This window comes from Rana temporaria, chromosome 3, assembly GCF_905171775.1.
Source record: "Rana temporaria chromosome 3, aRanTem1.1, whole genome shotgun sequence".
In the NCBI taxonomy this organism is placed as follows: domain Eukaryota; kingdom Metazoa; phylum Chordata; class Amphibia; order Anura; family Ranidae; genus Rana; species Rana temporaria.
Genome location: NC_053491.1, coordinates 464,463,304 through 464,485,094, shown reverse-complemented (window position 1 = coordinate 464,485,094; position 21,791 = coordinate 464,463,304). Strand labels below are relative to the sequence as shown.

Genomic DNA, 21,791 nt, shown 5'->3' with positions numbered 1-21,791 from the left:
TCACAATGGGGCCGATTTGCTAAAACTAAAGTATTCAAAATCTGGTACAACTCTGCATAGAAACCAATCAGCTTCTACCTTTTTTTGTCAACGCTTAAAGTACTAAAGGTTCAGGGTTTAAAAACAAAAACAAAAAAAACAAACATGTCATACTTACCTCCACTGTGCAGTTAGTTTTGCACAGAGTGGCCCCGAACGTCCTCTTCTGGGGTCCCACGGCGGCTCTCGTGGCTCCTCCCCACAAGAGCTAACCCCCTCTGGGAAGCTCTCTCCTGAGGGGGTTACATTGCAGGCGCACTCCCGTGTGATACACTCGGCGGCCATAGCCCCTCACCCCCCTTCTCTCCTCCCCCTTCCCCTTTTTATCCCTTCTTCTTTGTTCTTTTTTCTCCCCCCTCCCCTTTATCCTGTCCCCCCCTTCCTCTTCCCTCCCCCCCATGCCTCCCCGGTTCTCCCTCACCCCTCTCTCCAATTCTATCCTTTCCCTTCACCCCTCTCCTTTCCCCCCTCTCACTTTCCCTCTTGCCTTATCTCCCCCCCCCACGCCTTTCCCCATTTCCTTCTCTCCCTCTTTCTCTCTCCCCCCCTCTCCCCTTCCCTGTCCTTTCCTTCTTTCCCTCTATCACCTCTCCTCTTCACCCCCCCAACACCCCCTTTCCTGTCTCCTATCCACGCCTTATCCCCTCACTTGGTGGCCCCGTCTCTAGCCTAGCAACCAACCCAATATGACCATTAAAAGTACCTTTTTACCCTACCAGAGCCCGTTCTAATATCCCCCTTGTGCGCTACACGGGGGGACTATTAGGCCCATGACTCGATCATTTGGACCAGCTTAGGTGAGCATATAATTTTTGACTCCCCTAGACAATGTACTGTTTTGAGTTATCTTTGTTTATCACATTTTCTATTATGCTTGTTCCTCATTGTATATTTTATATATATTTCATAGACCCTCCTGAAGAAGCAGTATTACCGCAAAACCATTCGAGGTTGCTGGCTGGCTCCACCTATTAGACCCACATGGTTTTGTTTTCTTTACATTACCTGATCTGATCTGTGGGGCTTGTCCCTAATGTTTTTATATGTATACTGTTGTATGTAAATAAATATTGTTTTATACTATCCTTATGGTTTCCTATCAGTGCCTCGAAAGTCCCAACCAATACCCCTTGACCTATGAGTATTTACGCTAACTGGCGCCAAGCAGCCTTTGGTTTATATTCACCTGGTCTCATCCTCTATGAATCAAACGGGATGCTGGCACATTTGACCCATTATATAGCAATTCTAACAGAGGCCATACTCTTCCTTTTTGACTCTGAATTAAAGGAGTCAAATCTAATATTTTCCCATTCTATCCAAAACAAAAAAAGCCAGGAGGTGGTCAGCATAGCTAACTCAATGTTTGTCAAAATATCAGTTAAAATAGGACTTTTTGGGTCTATGAAGCCAAGTGCTCAGTGAATGATAACATTGATCTACCGTGAACCGCTACAATAAACTACATACAGATGTAAACCTAATGGTCTTGTAATGAAATTATTCCTGGATTCCATATGAATTGACATCCAGCAGAATAAACGACTGCACTTACCTGCCAATAAGAACTCAAGAACATTCACAAGATTGGTTCTTTCTTCCGTGTAGTATAAAAATGGTCACTTTTAAAGATGCACCTAAAGAATATCTTACCCCAACATTTCATATTCCTGATATGTGCCTTTTGCACTTGTGTTAAAAGTATCATGTTCTTTTTGTATTTTTTCCTTTGTGTGAAATTCCTGGTGTCCCTGCCAGTCACTCTTCTTTCCTATGTCAAACTGACCACGCTAAGCACGAGAGTACATCCATTATAGCTTTCCTGGGAGAACAGCCTTCCTGTCCTCCAATGATCAGACTTGTTCTGACACGCCCCTCCCCTGCACAGTCATTCACCGGGAGGATCAGTGTGCTGCTGTTTCTTCACCCCCTCCTCTCTAAGCCTCTTATGCAGCTGAGAACTGAGATTATGTGATAAATAAAAAAGAAAACAAGATACTGCATACATTAACCGCTTCCTGACCGCCGCATGTAGATATACGTCGGCAGAATGGCACGTACAGGCACATTGGCGTACCTGTACGTCCCTGCCTTTCCGCGGGTCGGGGTTACGATCGGGACCCCCCCCGCTACATGCGGCGGTCGGATTCCCGCGGGGAGCGATCTGGGACGATGGCGCGGCCATTCGTTTATAGCCGCTCCGTCGCGATCGCTCCCCGGAGCTGAAGAACGGGGAGAGCCGTATGTAAACACGGCTTCCCCGTGCTTCACTGTGGTGGCTGCATCGATCGAGTGATCCCTTTTATAGGGGAGACTCGATCGATGATGTCAGTCCTACAGCAACACCCCCCTACAGTTGTAAACACACACTCCTACACTCCTAACTCCTACAGCGCCCCCTGTGGTTAACTCCCAAACTGCAACTGCCATTTTCACAATATACAATGCAATTTAAATGCATTTTTTGGTGTGAAAATTACAATTGTCCCAAAAATGTGTCAAAATTGTCCGAAGTGTCCGCCATAATGTCGCAGTCACGAAAAAAAACGCTGATCGCCGCCATTAGTAGTAAAAAAAAAAATAATAAAAATGCAATGAAACTATCACCTATTTTGTAAACGTTATAAATTTTGCGCAAACCAAACGAAAACGATTATTGCGATTTTTTTTTTTTTTTTTTTACCAAAAATAGGTAGAAGAATACGTATCGGCCTAAACTGAGGAAAAAAAATGTATATATGTTTTTGGGGGATATTTATTATAGCAAAAAGTAAAAAATATTGCATTTTTTTTCAAAATTGTCGCTCTATTTTTGTTTATAGCGCAAAAAATAAAAACCGCAGAGGTGATCAAATACCACCAAAAGAAAGCTCTATTTGTGGGGAAAAAAGGACGCCAATTTTGTTTGGGAGCCACGTCGCACGACCGCGCAATTGTCTGTTAAAGCGACGCAGTGCCGAATTGTAAAAACCCCTTGGGTCATTTAGCAGCATATTGGTCCGGTCCTTAAGTGGTTAAACATAAACACACACACATTTTTTGCCTTTCATTTTTATTTTGAACAAAATTTTTGTTTTACAAGGTGAGGGTTTACATATACTTTAAACATCTTTATTATCTAGACTGCATAGAGCAGTGTTTCTCAAACTTTTTTGTCTTGCGGCACCAAAAAGATCAAAATATTTCTCGGTCGTGTGTACGAGGCCTGATGCCACGTACACATGATCATTTTTCAGCATGAAAAAACTTCGTTTTTAAAAAACGTCATTTAAAATTATGGTTCTAAAACCACCATTTTTTTTTCCGAACATGCTGCGTTTTTTAACGTCGTTTTAAACGTTGTCGATTTTCGGGTTGTAAAAAATGATCGTGTGTGGGCAAAACTACGTAAAAAACCTGCCCAAGACAATTCCTCTTCTTCCAATGTGGCCCAGGAAGGCCAGAAGTTTTGACAGCCCTTGCTTAGGTTGTTGTAATGAAGGCAGATCTTCCCATTCCGAAATCAGTATGAGAAAGAACATGAAACAAACATCGATTCATTCAGAACGTTATGAATATACCAAATACTTTACCAAAATAAACAGTTCTATGATTACATAACTGTAGTCCTGCATAAGATAGTTGTCTACATTTTTAGTTTTCAGCCACAGTTTTTCTTCATCAATAGTCCTTTCGAGTTCATTTCTGGTCGAAACAATATGATGAAACATTTTGGCAGGAAAATACAAACCACAAGAGCCCAGCTAGAAGATAAGATGGCAAAGATCTCTGTGGCCACAGTATACTTCCCTTGCGAGCTGAGAGAGGCTGGGATGTAGGAAATCCAAACACTGAGGAAAGCCAACATGCTAAATGTAATATACTTGGCCTCATTGAAGCTGTCAGGTAATCTTCTGGCCAAGAACGCAACAATAAAACTGATGGTGGCTAGGAGACCAAGGTATCCTAACATGGACCAGAATGCTGTAGGAGAACCTTCATTACAGCTCAAAATAATCACCTCTGACTGAGAGTTAGGGTCAAACTCTGGAAAAGGAGGTGAAGAGGAAAGCCAAGTCACACAGATGGATACTTGGATTAGTAAACAAAGGAAAATGAGTGAGTAGGATACTCTTATACCAGTAAACTTTCTTAACTGACTTCCTGGCTTGGTGGCTTTGAAGGCAATGACAACTATAATCGTTTTGGCAAGAACACAAGAGATACACAATGAAAAGGCCAAACCAAATGTAACCTGGCGAAGAAGGCACTTATCTAGTTGCGGGTATCCAATAAACGCCAATGAGCAAAGGAAGCAGAAGCACAAAGATACGAGTAAAAGACAGCTTAAAGACCAGTTGTTGGCTCGCACAATTGGTGTGGTCCTATAATGGATGAACAATCCTAAAATTCCAAGTGGGACAACAGAGGAGAATATGGCAATGATAGCCAAGCTAATGCCAAGTGCTTCACTGTAGGAGAGGAACTCAATGGGCCTTGGCAAACATGCACCTTGCTGGAGATTGGGCCACATATCCCAGGGGCAAGGGAGGCAATTGACAGCATCTAGAGAAGAAAGCTAGTGTCAGTATAGTAAAAAGCACAGCATGTGTGTAGAAACCTAACATAACCAAACATAATCTTATAAAGCACCTGTTTCATTGGAGATTTGTCCCTGAGGGCATGGTACACACTGGAAACAGCAGATGGGCTTTCCAGGAATGGCCACCTTCATAAATCCTGGAGAACAACTAGAACTGCACTTTGATGGCGGAACCTTAATAAAAACAAATAGAATATGCATAAAGGAATCAGAAAACAGATCCTAAAAAATACAGCAGAATCTGACTGCTAACATGTGGGTACACCCTGCCATGCAACATTATTAAGGTGGTTCTAAAGACTCATGCCCCATACAAATGATCGGGTTTTCCCGGCGGTAAAAAGTCCGCCGGGAAAACCAAGAACCTGCTCGGTAGCTTTTCCCCCCTACACATGGCCGGTTTTCCTGGCAGAAAATCTGCCATGAAAGCTTTGGTCGGGAAACCCGCTATGGAGCATACACACGGCCAGTTTTCCAAGCCAAAAGCTGTCATGGCAGTATTCCGGACGGGAACACTGGTCGTGTGTACGAGGCATGAATGTTTTTTATTTTCATGCATCTTAGGAACACTAAGATTAAGTGGTCATTTTAGTAAGAAAGGATGACCAATGAACAATATAGAGTTGTGATTCTTGGCTAGTGTTCCAATATGAAGGTCAGTGTGCTATGTGTAGCCATCTAGGTAGGATCCAGCTTTGTATACGAAAGTAAATGCAGCTGATGGGCCTGGCATTAGAGCAAACTTGCATCCTCTGCATGGACAAAACACAGACATGTAAGAGGGCTTCTGATTGGCAGACTGTTAGCGCCACATTGCTCAAGCTCCTGCCCCACTTACTCTTGAATAGGACAACAACTCACTGCTATAGCTAAGAGCCTCAGACATATTGTACCCATCCTTTCCATATGAATTCCCATGGCATCCCTGGCCATTAGTCTTTATATTCACAAGAAAGAAATGTCCACACAATGTTATAGTTTCCACACTTTACTGTTGCTCTTCAAAGGTAGAATTGATATATAACATAGACCTAATATCCAGTGTTGCTTGGCATACTTTGCTAATTACATATAGTGGACGGTCCATAGCATATTGCACCTCATTAAAAGGTAAAAAGGTATCATTGCATACCGCATTACTCTCGTATTTTGTAATCTTAATTATATATACCTATTTTGTTTTTGTCAGTGGTATGATTTGATGATGACAATTATTAGTGCCCCCCCCCCCCCCCAGTTTTTACTGTGGTATCTTATGTTCCCCCCTTTATATATTGTTCCTAGAGTCGCCACTGAACACAATTAACTGGTATTGGCAGTGGTGAACTATAGTATGCATGAGACAGGGACACCTAGGAACAGTCCAAGTAAGTTTGTCCTGCACTTTTATTCAACACTAGCTGAATACCCGGCGTTGCCCGGTCCTCCTATCTTAACCTTTTGGGGAGGAAAATCATAGTAATATAAATATACCCATCTTTTATATAAGGGTGTAGGTAAGGGTTAATTTAACTGTCATATATTTTTATTTGGCATATAAGTAATATGTGTACCAGGTATTATTGAAATATCTCCAGGCGTACAGAAGTTATGTGGGAACATACATTTCCTATTGATTTGCATGGGACTTTAAACAAAAACCCAGACCCTCACAAATGGGGGTAGTTAAGGGATAAATTAACTATCCTATAGTTTAAGTGGACATATAAGTAACATGTGACCAAGTGTTATCGAAATATCTACAGCCGTTTGGAAGTTATGAAGTAACATGTATTTCCCATAGAGTTGAATGGGACTTTAAAGGAAAACCCCGACCATGGCAAATAGGGGTGGGTAAGGGTTAAACCACCTATCCTATGTTTGTTGCTGACATATAAGTAACATGTGTGCCAAGTTTCATGTTAATATCTTTAGCCGTTTGGACGTGATGCTGGAACATACATACATACACACACACACATGTTGAGTTTTATATAGATTATAGATGATAGCAAACAAGCAAACAAGCACAGTATAAATGCTGCTGGGATTTGTATAGCATAGAAAACAAATCCACTTGTCTGAGCGACTAACAAAACTGAGCTCAGTTCATGACTAACAGGATAACCCCGTAATTGGTTCCCCAAAACAAACTAGCAGCACTTATATATTTTTAGTGTTCTGCCAGTACTCTGCCTTTTCACTCAGCAGCAGGCTTTCATAGAAGAGAAAGAGAGAGAGACAGAGAGAGAGAAGAAAAGAAAGAAAGAAAGAAAGAAAGAAAGAAAGAAAGAAAGAAAGAAAGAAAGAAAGAAAGAAAGAAAGAAAGAAAGAAAGAAAATAAACCCCTGAGCATCTGCAGCTCTGTAGTCCCAAAATCTTACCTGGCCAACTGTATATCTATTATTTTTGGCACTTCGTAATACCATTTACTTCATAGTTCATACACATTTTCAGGACTTCTTACCTGTTTTTCCTTCTTCCCACAGTTACCAAAAGAATGGAACACGTTCTTAACTGTACACGTTACATGCTTTACAACTCCACAAGGTGTTTCCACTGACAGCACTCCAGTAGGGTAGTCTTTCGCATTGCAATATATACAAAGCACTGCTGTGTGGTCTGTGCCAAGGTTGGCAAGGCCCAACAGACTTTCATAAACCAATGTGGCAAGGTTTCCAGTGTCTAATAATACCGCCATTGGATGTATTTTCATTGTAATGGAATTTATCTGCTTCCCAGTCTCAATTCCTTGGTGTGCTCTTTACCATGTGTATGTGGAAAAGGGTGACTCAAGGTGACCAAAGTGACATGAACACACTGGTCACAATCATGCGCTGGCTGGCTTTCACAATCCGTGAGTTCACCACACTCAAAACACAATGCCTTTGTGATCTGCTGTGGGTGCCAATGCAAGGCTAATGGCACCCCAAATGTAGATAGCAAATACAGTGCGATTACAGGCACCAAATGACATGCTACTGCAGTACCATGCTGTGCTATTTTTTTTTTTTTTTTAAACATACAATTTTCTTTTCATTATGCATGGCCTGCAAAATCTCATTGCACAGGAACAGGTAGGAATGACACAGGAACATGAGATGGTATTTGACCAAACTCTCTGTGAATGTTTGTATGACTGTGGTGGTGCCAGCATATTAGAAGTCCCTCAAGGGCAGGGATTTACAGGGTTATTTGTATTTTATAAACTATATAGCCAGAGAAACAATAAATGATAAGCTTCCTAAAGAAGATCAATCTACATAGCATAAGTAATTTTTTTTTATCTGGTGCAATCGTACCATTGTTTTGTTATTAACCCATACAATGCCAGCATGGTTTAGACTCATGGTGTTCCCATCCATGGAGCTGGAGTCATATCTTCCTACTATAACTTGCTCCAAGGACCCAGTAGAACTTATTTGCCAGTTCACAATATCATAAAGGGCTGGAGGATTCCCTTTGTCATCAAAAAATATGTTTGTTTTGTCTTTAGTCTGAAACCTTGTTCTTTTAATATAATGGAGAAGCTGGAAAAGAACATTAAGAAGAGAGGCATTTAAAGCAAAACAAACAATACATATAATCAATTGACTTTGTGAAAAATACAAGTAACGTACTTGCCAAGGAGCAAATGACAAAATGTTTGCGCATCCATTATGAAATGGGCTTTTTCCTGGCTGGCAGTGAAGTAGACTGTCTAAGGCCCATGCAAACGCATAAACTGCAGTGTAGACATTGGTGGTTATTCCAAAATCAACTTTCAGCATTGACTTCCCTAGATGTCCTTCTCCAGTACAGTCATGTGCTGTTTTGTTACTTGTCCTGTCATCTGAATTCAGGTAGTTAGTCCATTTACAAGAAAACATTTCCTCCCAAAACTCTATTATAAAAGAATTTTTTGGAGCTTTTGATGGATGTAAGCTGTAAATATACTCCATAAATCCTGGCAACTGTCCTCCATGGACAGCAAACCCAAGAGTGCCCATCAAGACATGCTGATACTTTTCTTTAGAAAGAAGAGTAGAGGTTGACCATGCTTCAGTGGCTATCCAAATTTTATTAGTCACATTCTGTTTTGCTAACTCCTCTACAACTGGTAAAAATTCTGGGTTGGAGGACAACACTACCACAACTTTGGCTGTTGATTCCTTGATAACTTTGACAATGTGTGGAGCATTCCTGTTGGCCTGGCCGGTCATAATTGTTTCTATGAAAGCTACACATGCTCCCGCATTGATTAATTCCTGCTTGATCGCCTGAAGAATTAGTTGACCATAGTCATTATCGTTTGCTAGAAAGCCAACCCACGACCAACCAAAATGCAGGATTAGGTTGGCAAGACCTTGGGACTGAAATACATCACTAGGTATGGTACGAAAGAAAGAAGGAAATATCTTTCTGTTGCTGAGAGTTGGGTTGGTTGAGAAGTAGCTTATCTGTGGATTAAAAAAAATTACAGGAATCATATTAGACATATTGGATAAACAAGGGAACTTTTGACTGTGGTAATTTGTTTCTACCTACTGCTCAAATGTACAGTATCTCACAAAAGTGAGTAAACCCCTCACGTTTTTGTAAATATTTTATCATATCTTTTCATGTGACAAAACTGAAGAAATGTCACTTTGCTACAATGTAAAGTAGTGAGTGCACAGCTTGTTAAACAGTGTAAATTTGCTGTCCCCTCAAAATAAGTTAACAAACAGCCATTAATGTCCAATTGGACTGCGTGGCTGTCGTCCCAGAAGGAAGCCTCTTCTAAAGATAATGCTGAAGACAAGCAGACTAAGCACATGGATTACTGGAACCATGTCCTGTGGCCTGATGAGACCAAGATAAACTTATTCGGTTTAGATAGTGTCAACGGTGTGTGGCGGCAAACCGGGTGAGGAGTATAAATACAAGTGTGTCTTGCCTACAGTCAAGCATGGTGGTGGGAGTGTCATGGTCTGGGGCTCCATGAGTGCTGCCGGCACTGAGGAGCTACAGTTCATTGAGCGAGCCATGAATGCCAACATGTACTGAAGCAGAGCATGATCCTGTCCCTTCTGAGACTGGGCAGCAGGGCAGTATTCCAACATAACGACCCCAGACACACCTCCAAGATGACCACTGCCTTGCTAAAGAAGCTGAGGGTAAAGATGATGGACTGGCCAAGCATGTCTCCAGACCTAAACCCTATTGAGCATCTGTGGGGCATCTTCAAACGGATGGTGGAGGAGCACAAGATCTCTACCATCCATCAGCTCTGTGATGTCATCATGAAGGAGTGGAAGAGGACTCTTGTGGCAACCTGTGAAGCTCTGGTGAACTCCATGTCCAAGAAGGTTAAGGCAGTGCTGGAAAATAATGGTGGCCATATAAAATATTGACACTTTGGGCCCAATTTGGACATTTTCACATAGGGGTGTACTCATTTTTTTTGCCAGTGGTTTAGACATTAAGTGTGTTGAGTTATTTTGAGGGGACAGAACATTTGCATTGTTATACAAGCTGTACACTCACTACTTTACATTGTAGCAAAGTCACATTTCTTCTTTTATTTACAAAAAATGTGAGGGGTGTACTCACTTTTGTGAGATACTGTATGTATAGGATATAATGTACATTAAAGAGGATCATGATTCTTGAATGCCTAGTACAACGTATTAAACATCAACACTGTACGGAAAAAGTTAGAGACACTCATCTTAGTCATATCTTATATCTGGCCCCCAGTGGGCTCACCTAGGCAAGCCAAAATGCGATGAACAATAAAAGGAGAAAGTACCGTATATACTCGAGTATAAGCCGAGTTTTTCAGCCCTTTTTTTAGGGCTGAAAATACCCCCCTCAGCTTATACTCAAGTCAGTGTACCCGTCGGGTCGGGTCCATTTTTCAAAAGTCGCGGCGACCCAACGGGTACACTGACTATCACGGAACGGAACCAGGAGGAAGCTGCGACTTTTGCAAAATGGATGCCCGAAGCCTGTCAAGAATACAGGTACACTGTTTTGTGACTTCCGTTTCCGGGGACGGTAGCGTGAGCATGGAGGAGTGAGAGCGCGCTGATCTAGCAGAGGTCCGTGGTGCACTTCGATAGGAGAGCGGAGGATTTGAAACCCCGACCTGCATTGAAGGCGGCAGGCAGGGAAAGCGGCTTCCATAGCGACATCCGAGAGCGGCTTCCGAAGCTTCCGAAGCGTCACCAGAACAGCTGATGCCGCGGCGGGGAAGGAGAGCTGGAAGCTCAGGAGGCATACAAACGCCCAGCCATTCGTATATAACGCAATATATGACGGTGAGGAGGGAGAGCACAGAGCAGGTGGATGCTGGTGGGCACAGTACCCTAAAAAGGAAATCCCTCATAGAAAGCTCCTACCAAGCCGCCGCTGTAACACTAGGAGTAGCGGCTGAGGTGAGAGCAGAAGGAAAGAGGCTGGACGCCGGAGCGGTGGGGGCCATAACATCCACAGCCCCAACTACAGTTCCAGGGATTACAGCGCAGATCCGGGTGACGCTGAGAGAGACAGCCGCGACAGGAAGCATCACAGTACCCCCTGAGGTGGAGACAGAGACGGAGGAGCAGCTCAGAGGGACCCCACACCCCTCTGCAGAGGTACAGATAGTATCAGTAACTAAAGCACTAATTGTACAAGATACACAAGACCTGGCAGGGGACTATATTGTAATGCCTACGGAAACACGTCCTGTAATAACTACACCTGAAGCCAAGAGTGGGGGCATGGATAATAAGGTGGGCAAATTAAAGAAGGATGACGGTCCGGTGGGGGGGAACACACGGCCAGACCCCCAGAGTGCAGGGGAGATGACGGATGTATCTGAGCAAGGGCCACCCCCTGATATTAAACAATTAAGTAGGCTTATCCAGGCCCTCCCGTCAAAAGAGGACATTCAAAAAATGCTGATGGCTATAACTGGCATGTTGAAGGAGGAGATGGAGGAGGTGCGGGTAAGAGTGTCCGCCGGAGAACAAAAAATATCTGTCTTAGAGAGCCAGCAAGCCGCAGGGGACTGTAGATTGGAAGCACTGGAAAGAAAAGTCCAAATACAGCAACAGCAGCTGATTAGATTGCAAATAAAGGCAGAAGAAGCTGACAATAGAAGCAGGAGAAACAATGTTTGCATAAGAGGCATACCGGAAAGTTGCGAGGGGCCGGCATTGAGAGAGGCCGTCCCGTCAATTTTTAATAAAATCCTTAAAAAAAGCCCAGGATCACCAATAGAGCTGGATAGAGTACATAGGATTCCTACAGCAAGGAATCTGGATCAAAGTAACCCTCGAGATGTACTGTGTCGGATACACTTTTTTGGAATAAAGGAGGATATTCTGAGGGAGACATGGAAAGTTGGAGATGTGGTATGGGAAGGGGCGAATATACAGCTGTTCCCAGATTTATGTTGGCAAACAAAGGCAAGACGCCGCTTGTTACGGCCGTTGCTTGAGCACATACGCTCTCAAGAGGCCACATACAGATGGGGTACCCGCTGGCTATCAATTTAAAAAGGGGTGGTAGAAATTTTAATCTAAGAGAACCATCACAGCTCCCGGCACTTTTCGAATTTCTTGGTACAACGCCCATAGAGGTACCAAACTGGTTGGATCTGTCTATCGCAGAACCAGAGATACAGAGAGCGAAGAAGGATAAGTGAAGGGAAATGTCAGATAAAGCAAAGATATTTCCTTAAAGAATTTTTTTTTTTTTTTTTTCCGGTCGAGAATGGATAATGGGTAGAGGAAGCTATGTTCTCTGTAATAGACGCCAGCCGAGAGTTGCTTTGAAAGGATATGAGATGAGATAACAGTTTGCATTTCCCCTCCCTCGCCTCGTGGACTCTGGACCTCTCTTTCTCTTTTCTCTAATGGAAGGGTTTTTTTGGGCTCTCTTCCCTATATTTTTTTTCTGAGAGAAATATCTCGTATTTGGAACAGAGAGTGGTTAAGCCTGAAAGCTGGAACAAAGGGGGAAAAGGGGGTACGCGGAGACGCAATAGAGGTTTTTTTTTTTCTTAGGAAGCTTTTTCTTTTTCACCCTATAACTTGGAAAGGACATAATTTGGTGATCTTGCATAGACATTGGATACGAAAGTTCCACTGATGGTGTAATAATGCTATGTAATAATGCTATGCATATGTTTTTGGTTTAAGAGATGCAGGATAGGATTAGTCTTCTTACCCACCGTAGGGAGGGAAGAGAATGGGTGGGATGGGTGGGATGGGTGGGACGGAGGTGAGGGACGGGTGCATTTGGGGTTTTGAGGGGGGAGGGGGGAAGGGGGAGGGTTATTTTTGGGTTTCTTTTTTCTTTTTTTTCCTAAATTAGGATTTTTATTTTTTGTATTATTTATCGCCCTGTTGGGCGTTTTTTTTATGTTTCTTTTTTTTCTTTTTCTGGGGGGGTTCACGTGTTTTATCTCTCACGTAAGGGGATAGGGATAAGGGGGGGGTGGGTGGGTGGGTTAGGGTGGGTTGGTCTAGGGGAGTTCACTATCTCACTATGACATTAATTAGAGTTTATAAGGGGGGTCAACATTATATGATTAAGATAGAAGGGAGGGGGGGGGTATGAGTTAGTTGCTTGGAATCTAGGGGAGGGGTCAAGGAGGGATCCAGGGGTGCACGAGAGTAACCCCTCATAAGGGTACTAAATAGAGGGATATCGGGAATGTTCAGTATTATCTAGATACACTAAAGACACTAAAGATAAGGGGTACATAAGGCCCACATAGGGTCAATTCACTAAAGTAACACTTGGGGTGGTGGATAGGGAAGGACAAGCCTGGGGGGAGGGAGATGATAGGGGATTGTGATGGGAGGGTAGGGGGGGTGACTGGGGGGGAGGGGGTGGGCAAGGAGGAGGTATCAAGCAATCACCAAAGCAAATGAAAGGAGGGGCCGAGATTAAGGGTGAAATTTGAAATTACTGGGAGCTAAAGAGTGGAGGGAGGAGAGAGAGGGGGAAGAAAGGGGGGGAGGGGAATGTTGTGTATATAAAATGTATGTATAACATTGTGATTATGTAGAGGCGGAGGTTGCTGTGGGTGGATGAGCGGGGGGGGGTGGGGGTCAATTGGGGGGGGGCATTTCCCCTCCCGCCCCCGTATCCTCCCTATTCCCTGCTTGGGCCCTATTCCTTCTCCATCTGATAGATTTGGGGGGGGGTTTACAAGAGATAATTAGATGAGGTGCACCCGGACCCATGCGAAGGCGCGACTCGCCTTTGGTGCTCATATACTGATCCCCATTTTAGTGCCTCTCCTCCGTGTGGAGGGAAGTCAGAGACGCTAGGGGTTTTTTTTTTTTTGTGTTTTGACTAGTTGTCCGTCCGAGATCCTAGGGGATTAACCGGAGCGGGCCTCCGTGTTTTTTTTTTTTTTCCCTTCTCTCGCACGGCACTCTCCTCCTCTCCCCGCCGCCTATCCCTCTTGCGTGTCGCGCGTTCTCGCTGCCGAGGGGAGCCTCTTTTCCCTCGATCCCCAGTCTAGGGGGAACACGGTAAAATTAAAAAAAATGTCAAAAATCACAGTGATGTCCTATAATGTCAAAGGATTGAATAGTCCGGAGAAACGATCAAAACTAATGGCAGAATTATGGAGAGCGAAGGCACAAATAGTATTTCTCCAAGAGACTCACTTTAAAAAAAAAAAAACGCCAAAGTTAGAAAATTACAGATTCCCAAAGGTGTATCATAGTTCCTCATCTCTAACAAAAACAAAGGGAGTATCAATCTTGTTCTCTAAAATGATCTCATGGAAAGAACTAAGCGTAATACAGGAAGAGGAAGGACGGCTCCTTATTGTGAAAGGGTACATTGACGACCAGAAGGTGACCCTGGTAAATGTATACTTGCCCAATGAGGGTCAAGTTGGGGCATTAGAGAGATATACAAACAGGATACAACAGAATGTGGAGGGGATTTTAATAATGGCAGGAGACCTAAACATCGCCCTGGATCCGATTTTAGATACATCGAGGGGAACCTCACACCTGGCATATAGTAAACTAAGCAAAGCAAATAGACTCCTGCAAGAGATACAGGTAGCAGATTGTTGGAGAACCAATCATCCTTATGAGAAAGATTACACCTTCTTTTCAGCTAAATATAGAACCTATTCTAGAATAGACTATATATTTATATCACAAAATTCCTTACAAAATATAGAAGAGGCTTCCATTGGGTCATTTTCAATATCAGATCATGCACCGACAAAATGTATACTAAAATGGGGGAGCGTTGAAGCACGGGAATGGCAATGGAAAATTAATGAGTCCCTTATAAAAGACCCAGAATATAAAGGAAAGATAATTCAGGAGATGAAGATGTTCTTCTCCAACAATGTTGCAGGAGAGGTGTCCCCAATGTGTATTTGGGAAACACATAAGTGTTATGTTAGAGGAATCCTAATATCTTTGGGGTCCCATAGGAAACGTAAGACAGAAGCACAGATGGAAACTTTGCTAGGAGAAATTCGAAGATTGGAAAAAATACATAAAAAATCATTAGCTATACAGGTAGAGGAGAAGCTGAGGAAGGCACGAGAGGAACTGAACTTATTGCTAACGGATAAAGCAAAAGCATCGCTGAGAAGGTGTAGACAAGCTTTTTACGAATTTGGCAACAAACCAAGTAAAATGTTAGCAAGAGCTTTAGGGGAGGTAAGAGCGCAAAACCATATAGAGGGTATAAAAACATCAGGAGATAAGATAACAAAATCCCCACAGGAAATTGCGGAAGTATTCAGGAACTATTATGTGGGTTTGTACCAGTTGAAGGGGGAGCAGGAGTCAGAAAAAACTAGGGAGAGGGAGAGAAAAATAAAAGAGTATATAGAGAAGTCGGAAATGCCGAAGCTATCAGAAGAAATAGGAAGAAGTCTAGAAAACCCAATAACAGCAGAAGAAGTTAAAAATACGCTAAAGCAGTTAAAACCAGGTAAAGCACCAGGACCAGACGGCTTTAATCTCCTGTACTATAAGACATATGTAGAAGAACTGTTGCCGAGATTTTTAGATGCATTTAACTCGATATGGGAGGGACAGGAGATGCCAGAGGAAACCCTAATGGCACACATAGCGGTCATAAAGAAAGAGGGGAAAGACCCAGCGCAATGTGCCAACTATCGCCCAATTTCATTGCTGAATGTCGATCTGAAATTTTTTGCAAAGATCCTTGCAAATAGAATACTGCCATACATTCCTGGTCTGGTACACCAAGATCAGGTGGGCTTCACGCCAGGAAGAGAAGGCAGGGAAAACACCCAACGAGTAATAAATGCTATCCACCTCTCACAGACATATAAAATGCCATTAGTACTAGTATCTACCGATGCTGAAAAAGCATTCGATAGGGTAGATTGGAAATTCTTAAAAGCAATTATTCAACATATAGGCCTGCGAGAGGGGATGCAAAGATGGATCACGAGTCTTTATTCTAGACCCAAAGCGAAAATTAAGATAAACAGTATGATGTCAAAACCCTTCGAAATACGAAACGGGACGCGGCAGGGATGCCCCTTGTCACCATTGATTTTTATTTTGACGTTAGAGCCTTTTTTGAGGACAATAAGATTAAGTACAGATATTAGAGGTATAAAAGCGAAGGGGGGAGAACAGAAATTAGCGGCATTTGCTGATGACTTAATGTTTTTTATCTCGGAACCAGTGTTATCTCTACCCCCACTGCTAGCTGAGATAGATAAGTATGGTAAACTTTCAAATTTCAGGGTAAATTATAACAAATCGGAAGCAATGGGGGTTGAGATGAGCATTATACAACAACAACAACTGACTAACTTCTTTCCATTTAGATGGACAAACTCGCATATAGGTTACCTGGGGACTAAAATTCCAAAGAAACTAAGCAGAATACATGAGTTAAACCTAGCACCTTTGGCAAGACAATTGAAAAAAGATTTACAGAAATGGGACAAGGAGGTGTTTACCTGGTTTGGTAGGATAAATATTATTAAGATGAATGCAATGCCGAGAGTGCTGTATTTATTACAGACACTACCAACAAAAATATCTCAGGGAGTCCTCAAAGAAATCAGAGGGAAGTTTGTAGGATTCATATGGGCAGGGAAACCGGCTAGAGTAAGAAGAGATATCCTTACATTACCTAAGGAAAAGGGGGGAGTAGGATTCCCGGACCCGCTAGCCTATTACGAGGCAGTACATTTATCAAGAGTGCTAGACTGGTGTGTAATGCCAAAAAATAAACCTTGGATCCTATTAGAACAAGCAATGACAGAGATTCCACTGGAGGGATTAATATGGCTCTCGAAATCGGCGATACCTCAGATAGTGAAAAGACATCCGACGATAGGGACGACAATTAACATTGTGAAAAAAATATTTAAAAACTTAACAGACGAAAACGGAGCGAACTCGATGACACCAATCCTGGGGAACCCAGCGTTCGTACCGGGCTTGAGGGACCCAGGGTTCCCGAATTTAAAAAATAGTGGACAAACTAGACTGATACATTTCCAGAGAGAGAATCGGATAATGACAAAGGAAGAAATAGAAAGGGATTTATCAGAGTACTTAGACCCCTACAGGAGGAGACAGTTAGGGGGATTTCTTCGACCTAGGATGAGAGAAACACCTTCAGAGTTCGAGAAAATGTGTCTTAGGGGAGAGTCGGTGAGACACTCACTTTCTATATTCTACTCCTTGATAAATGAAATGAAAGCACCGCGGGAGATAGGCTTTATCCAGAAGTGGGAAACAGACTTAGGGGTTAGATTTACGGAAACTCAGAATTTTTTTTTTTTCCAATTCAACCATAAAGCATCAATAGCTTCCAAATTTCAAGAAGGAGGATATAAGATACTGAGCCGATGGTATAGGACACCAGAGGTATTAAATCAGATTTACCCTCAGGTGTCAAATACTTGTTGGCGATGTCAAAAAGAAGAGGGAACACTCTTACATATTTTTTGGAATTGTGAGGGGGTTAAAGATTTCTGGAAAATGGTATCTGAAGTGATAGAAGAAATAACGGAGACAGCACTAGGAGAGGAACCGTCGACCTATTTGCTACTAGACATACCTATGTCAATGGAGAAATACAAAAGATCCCTTGTGAGACATTTAGTGGTTACAGCTAGATCGTGTATCCCGGTACTTTGGAAGAGCACATGCTATCCAAGTAAAGCACAATGGTTAGCTAAAATCAAGGAAATGCAATGCATGGAGAACCTCACAGCATTTCTGGGGGAGAGGGAGGAGATGGTGAGGGAGACATGGGAGCCCTATGTGAGATGGGAGATGCGGGGGAGGGAGGACGGGGGGGAAGATTAGGGAGGGATGATGAGGTGTGGGAGGAGAGGGGAAGGAGAGAGAGAGGGGATTTTCCTTTTTTTTTTTTTTTTCTAGGCCCGGAAGAAGGGCTTGGAGGTAAGGGGGGGAGGGGGGGTTGTAGTGTCTTGAACCAGGGGAGAACACGATTAAGGGGACGATATGATAGGATGAAGTGGGATAGAAAGGAATAACAGTGTTTGGAAATGTAAGAAATACAGCAATAGAAAACTGTTTTATTGTGTGTTGTGATACTAAACTGAGTTCAAGACAATGTAAGAGGTGAAAAATGTAAAATAAAGAATGTATAAAGAATACAGGTACACTGAGGCTGCAATGGGCACAGTGAGAATGGGCACAGTAAGGCTGCAATGGGCACAGTGAGAGTGGGCACAGTAAGGCTGCAATGGGCACAGTGAGAATGGGCACAGTAAGGCTTCAATGGGCACAGTAAGACTGCAATGGGCACAGTAAGGCTACAATGGGCACAGTCAGAATGGTAACAGTAAGGCTGCAAATGGGCACAGTAAGGTGTGCAAATGGGCACAGTGAAGCTGCAAATGGGCATTGTTGACCCTCTTTACTGCTTATCTTAGCTGCTGCATTATCACCCTAGGCTTATACTCAAGTCAATACGTTTTCCCATTTTTTTTGTGGTACAATTAGGGCCTTGACTTATACTCGGGTCGGCGTATACTCGAGTATATACGGTATACTAGTAAATTCTGTCTTACTGAAGATATGAGCTATCTATCTTCTGCCCTATGAAAATATCTCTCAGATATGTAGTACACTCATCCATGTGGACGCAAACTACCACTAATGAACGTGCCCCACATATCTTCAGTAAGACAGTATTTACTAGTATACTTTCTCTTTTTATTGTTGATCTAATTTTTATATGTGGCTAACAGATGGGAAGAGAGGCACATGTGCCCCCATCTCTTCATACCGGATGGTGTTAGTGAGTAGACCTTTAGTTTACTTCTAGGCAGATTCAGGTACCTGGGTGCAAACTTGCGGCGGCGTAGCTTAGCCTGTTTAGGCTACGCCGCCGTAAGTTAGCTAGGCAAGTACATGATTCTTAATGTACTTGCCTGCTAATATACGGCGGCGTAGCCTAAAGCGGGCGGGCGTAAGGGCGCCAAATTCAAATGTCTTGGAGGGGGGCCTGTTTTATGGTAATGAGGCTTGACCTCACGTTTTTGACGTTTTTTTTACTGCGCATGCGCCCGGCGACTACATTTCCCAGTGTGCATTGCGGCTAAGTACGCCGCACGGGCCTATTGATTTCGACGTGGACGTAAACTATGTAAATCCCGATTCGCGGACGACTTACGCAAACGACGTAAAAAATTCGAATCTCGCGGCGGGAACGGCGGCCATACTTTAACATTGTTATTCCACCTAATAGATGGAATAACTTTAGGCCTGCTAATGCCTTACGTAAACGGCGTAAATCGACTGTGGCGGCCGGGCGTACGTTCGTGAATCGGCGTATCAACTAATTTACATATTCTACGCCGACCGCAATGGAAGTGCCACCTAGCGGCCATCCAAAATATTGCAATCTAAGATAGGACAGCGCAAGCCGTCCTATCTTAGATATGTTTAAGCGTATCTCTGTTTGAGCATACGCTTAAACATAAGTCGGCGTAGATTCTGAGTTAGGTCGACTTATCTACTGATAAGTCGGCCTAACTCTACCTGAATCTACCTATTATTCTCTAAATAGCCTGGAGCCTTTATATTGAATGTAGGAGGATATAATAACCCTCATATTGTCTATATGTTTATATCAAGAGAAGTTTCACCAATTAACTTGGTAGGTGTAATAACTTGGTAGATGTAAATATTATCATACAGAGATAGAACATTGGTTCCTATATAATGGCATTGACCTTACCCTATAGTGACATTGGTTATGGTCATTTACATACCTTTTTTTGATTTATAATAAAGGTTACGTTTGAGAATAAATGGCCATTTGGTGTGTAGGGAAGTGCACCCTCGTCTAGTTCTAGTTCATTAATTTTCTTGTCATAGCTGTAGGCCATGTGACCCCCCCCCCCCCCCCCCAGGCGAATGGCCAAAAAATTCACAGTTAGCAACACCGACACCCTGCATTGTTGTTAGGACATCAAAGCAGTTGTTTTTCTCTCTTGTTATTCAGAAAGTGAGCATCCAATGTTTTTCCTATACTAGTAACTAGATGTGATGTGGGTGTTGGTAATTGTGAATTTTTTCGGCTTGGCTTCTGGGGGGTCCAAGGGTCCAAATGGCCTACAGTCATGACTATAAAAATAATTCACATTTTACAAAACTGCACAGCTTTTTAATATCTGCTAGGGCCTTTTGACTGCATAGGCTATTCCCTATAAAGGGCAAATAAGCCTTAAAAAAAAAATATTAAGTATTAAAGTGTATCCAATGGTAAAGCTTTTTTTAGCATGCAAAAGAAGTGATGAGGGGTTAGAATTTGTTTTATCTTTTTATCGCTGTATGTGTTACCGTTTGAAAGCTTTTCTCTTTTTATGTCCTGGTAACCATTGTCCCTGGGATTTTAAAGTTTAAAAAAAAAGTATTATTTTGTACCTGTGGATATTTATAAAGACCTAAAATGTGTGCCATTTGAATGGAGCGTGTAGACGCAGAGTCACCAACGATACCAGCAAAAGTCCCTGTTTGTTCACAACGATAATTTGGAATGCTTTCTTTTCCACCAGATAACATCCACAGAGTTCCTTCTACTGCCCGTCTTAGTATAGGACAAGTGTCGAAGATCTGGTAGCCCAGGGTGATATTTGGAAGAAGGTCTGGATTCTTGTTAATCTCCTCTATGGCGTAAATCATGGCTTGCATTCTCTGGTATTGATCACGTTCAAGGCTAGTGAATTGAAAAACAAATTATGCTCTTCATATATTTCATAAAGCATACAACAAAAAGGGTTAGTTAGTCAATGTCCAGCGTTTCTCAATTCCAATCCTCAAGGCGCACCAACAGGTCATATATTCAGGCTTTCCATTATTTTGCACAGGTGATTTGATCAGTTTCACTGCCTTAGTAATTAGACATGTGCACACTGAAATATTTTGTTTCGGAATTTTGTTTTCATCCGAAAATAAATGTATTTAGTTACTCCCGAAATTCGTTTTTATTAATTTTGTTTTTCGTTAGAAATTGCATTCGTCTGAAAATCTGAATGAATTAAGGTTGAATCTGCCATTGAATACTTATGGTGTCCATCGAATGTTCAAAGAAGATTCGACGGAGCAGCGAAACTGTACGTCGAATCGTACATTTCCAGTCGAATGTTCCGCCTACAAGCTATAGAAGAATTCTAATGTTGTATGACTAGTAGTAATTAGATTTATTAATTATTATTACTAGTCAACCAACATTAGAATTTTTCTATAGCCTATGGGCGGAGCCTTTGTCCAGAAATGTACAATTACGGCGTTGTACAGTTCAGCTGCTCCGTTGAATCTTCTTTGAACATTCGACAGACACCTTAAGCCTTCAATGACAGATTCGATGTTTGTATGTTTTTCGATGCTTTGTTGAATCTTCGTCGTTCATGTTGAATTGTCAAGTTAGTTCTAGCTATTTTACTGCTCCTCCTCTTTGGTTACAATCAGACAATAACATTCATCATCATCATTATTTTTATTTTACTTCCCCCACCCAATTCCAGCAGCGATCTTTTCTCTCTATAATGTTGAATCTTTTCTCTCTATAATGTTGAATCTTTTCTCTCTATAATGTCGAATCTTTTCTCTCTATAATGTTGAATCTTTTCTCTCTATAATGTTGAATCTTTTCTCTCTATAATGTTGAATCTTTTCCCTCTATGTCGAATCTTTTCTCTCTATAATGTCAAATC

The 21,791-nt window shown here is 42.4% G+C and overlaps 1 protein-coding gene across 1 annotated transcript; it reads right to left on the bottom strand.

Moving 5' to 3' along the window:
- Window positions 1-3,679: 3,679 nt before the first annotated feature.
- LOC120930617 (extracellular calcium-sensing receptor-like) lies at window positions 3,680-20,760 on the bottom strand. Its single transcript, XM_040341793.1, has 5 exons — window positions 20,503-20,760; window positions 8,221-9,039; window positions 7,903-8,130; window positions 4,672-4,843; window positions 3,680-4,584 (listed from the first exon to the last, which is right to left on the bottom strand). Exons 1-5 carry the CDS (start codon window positions 20,758-20,760, stop codon window positions 3,680-3,682), a joined length of 2,382 nt encoding a protein of 793 aa, XP_040197727.1.
- Between the last annotated feature and the right edge of the window lie 1,031 nt (window positions 20,761-21,791).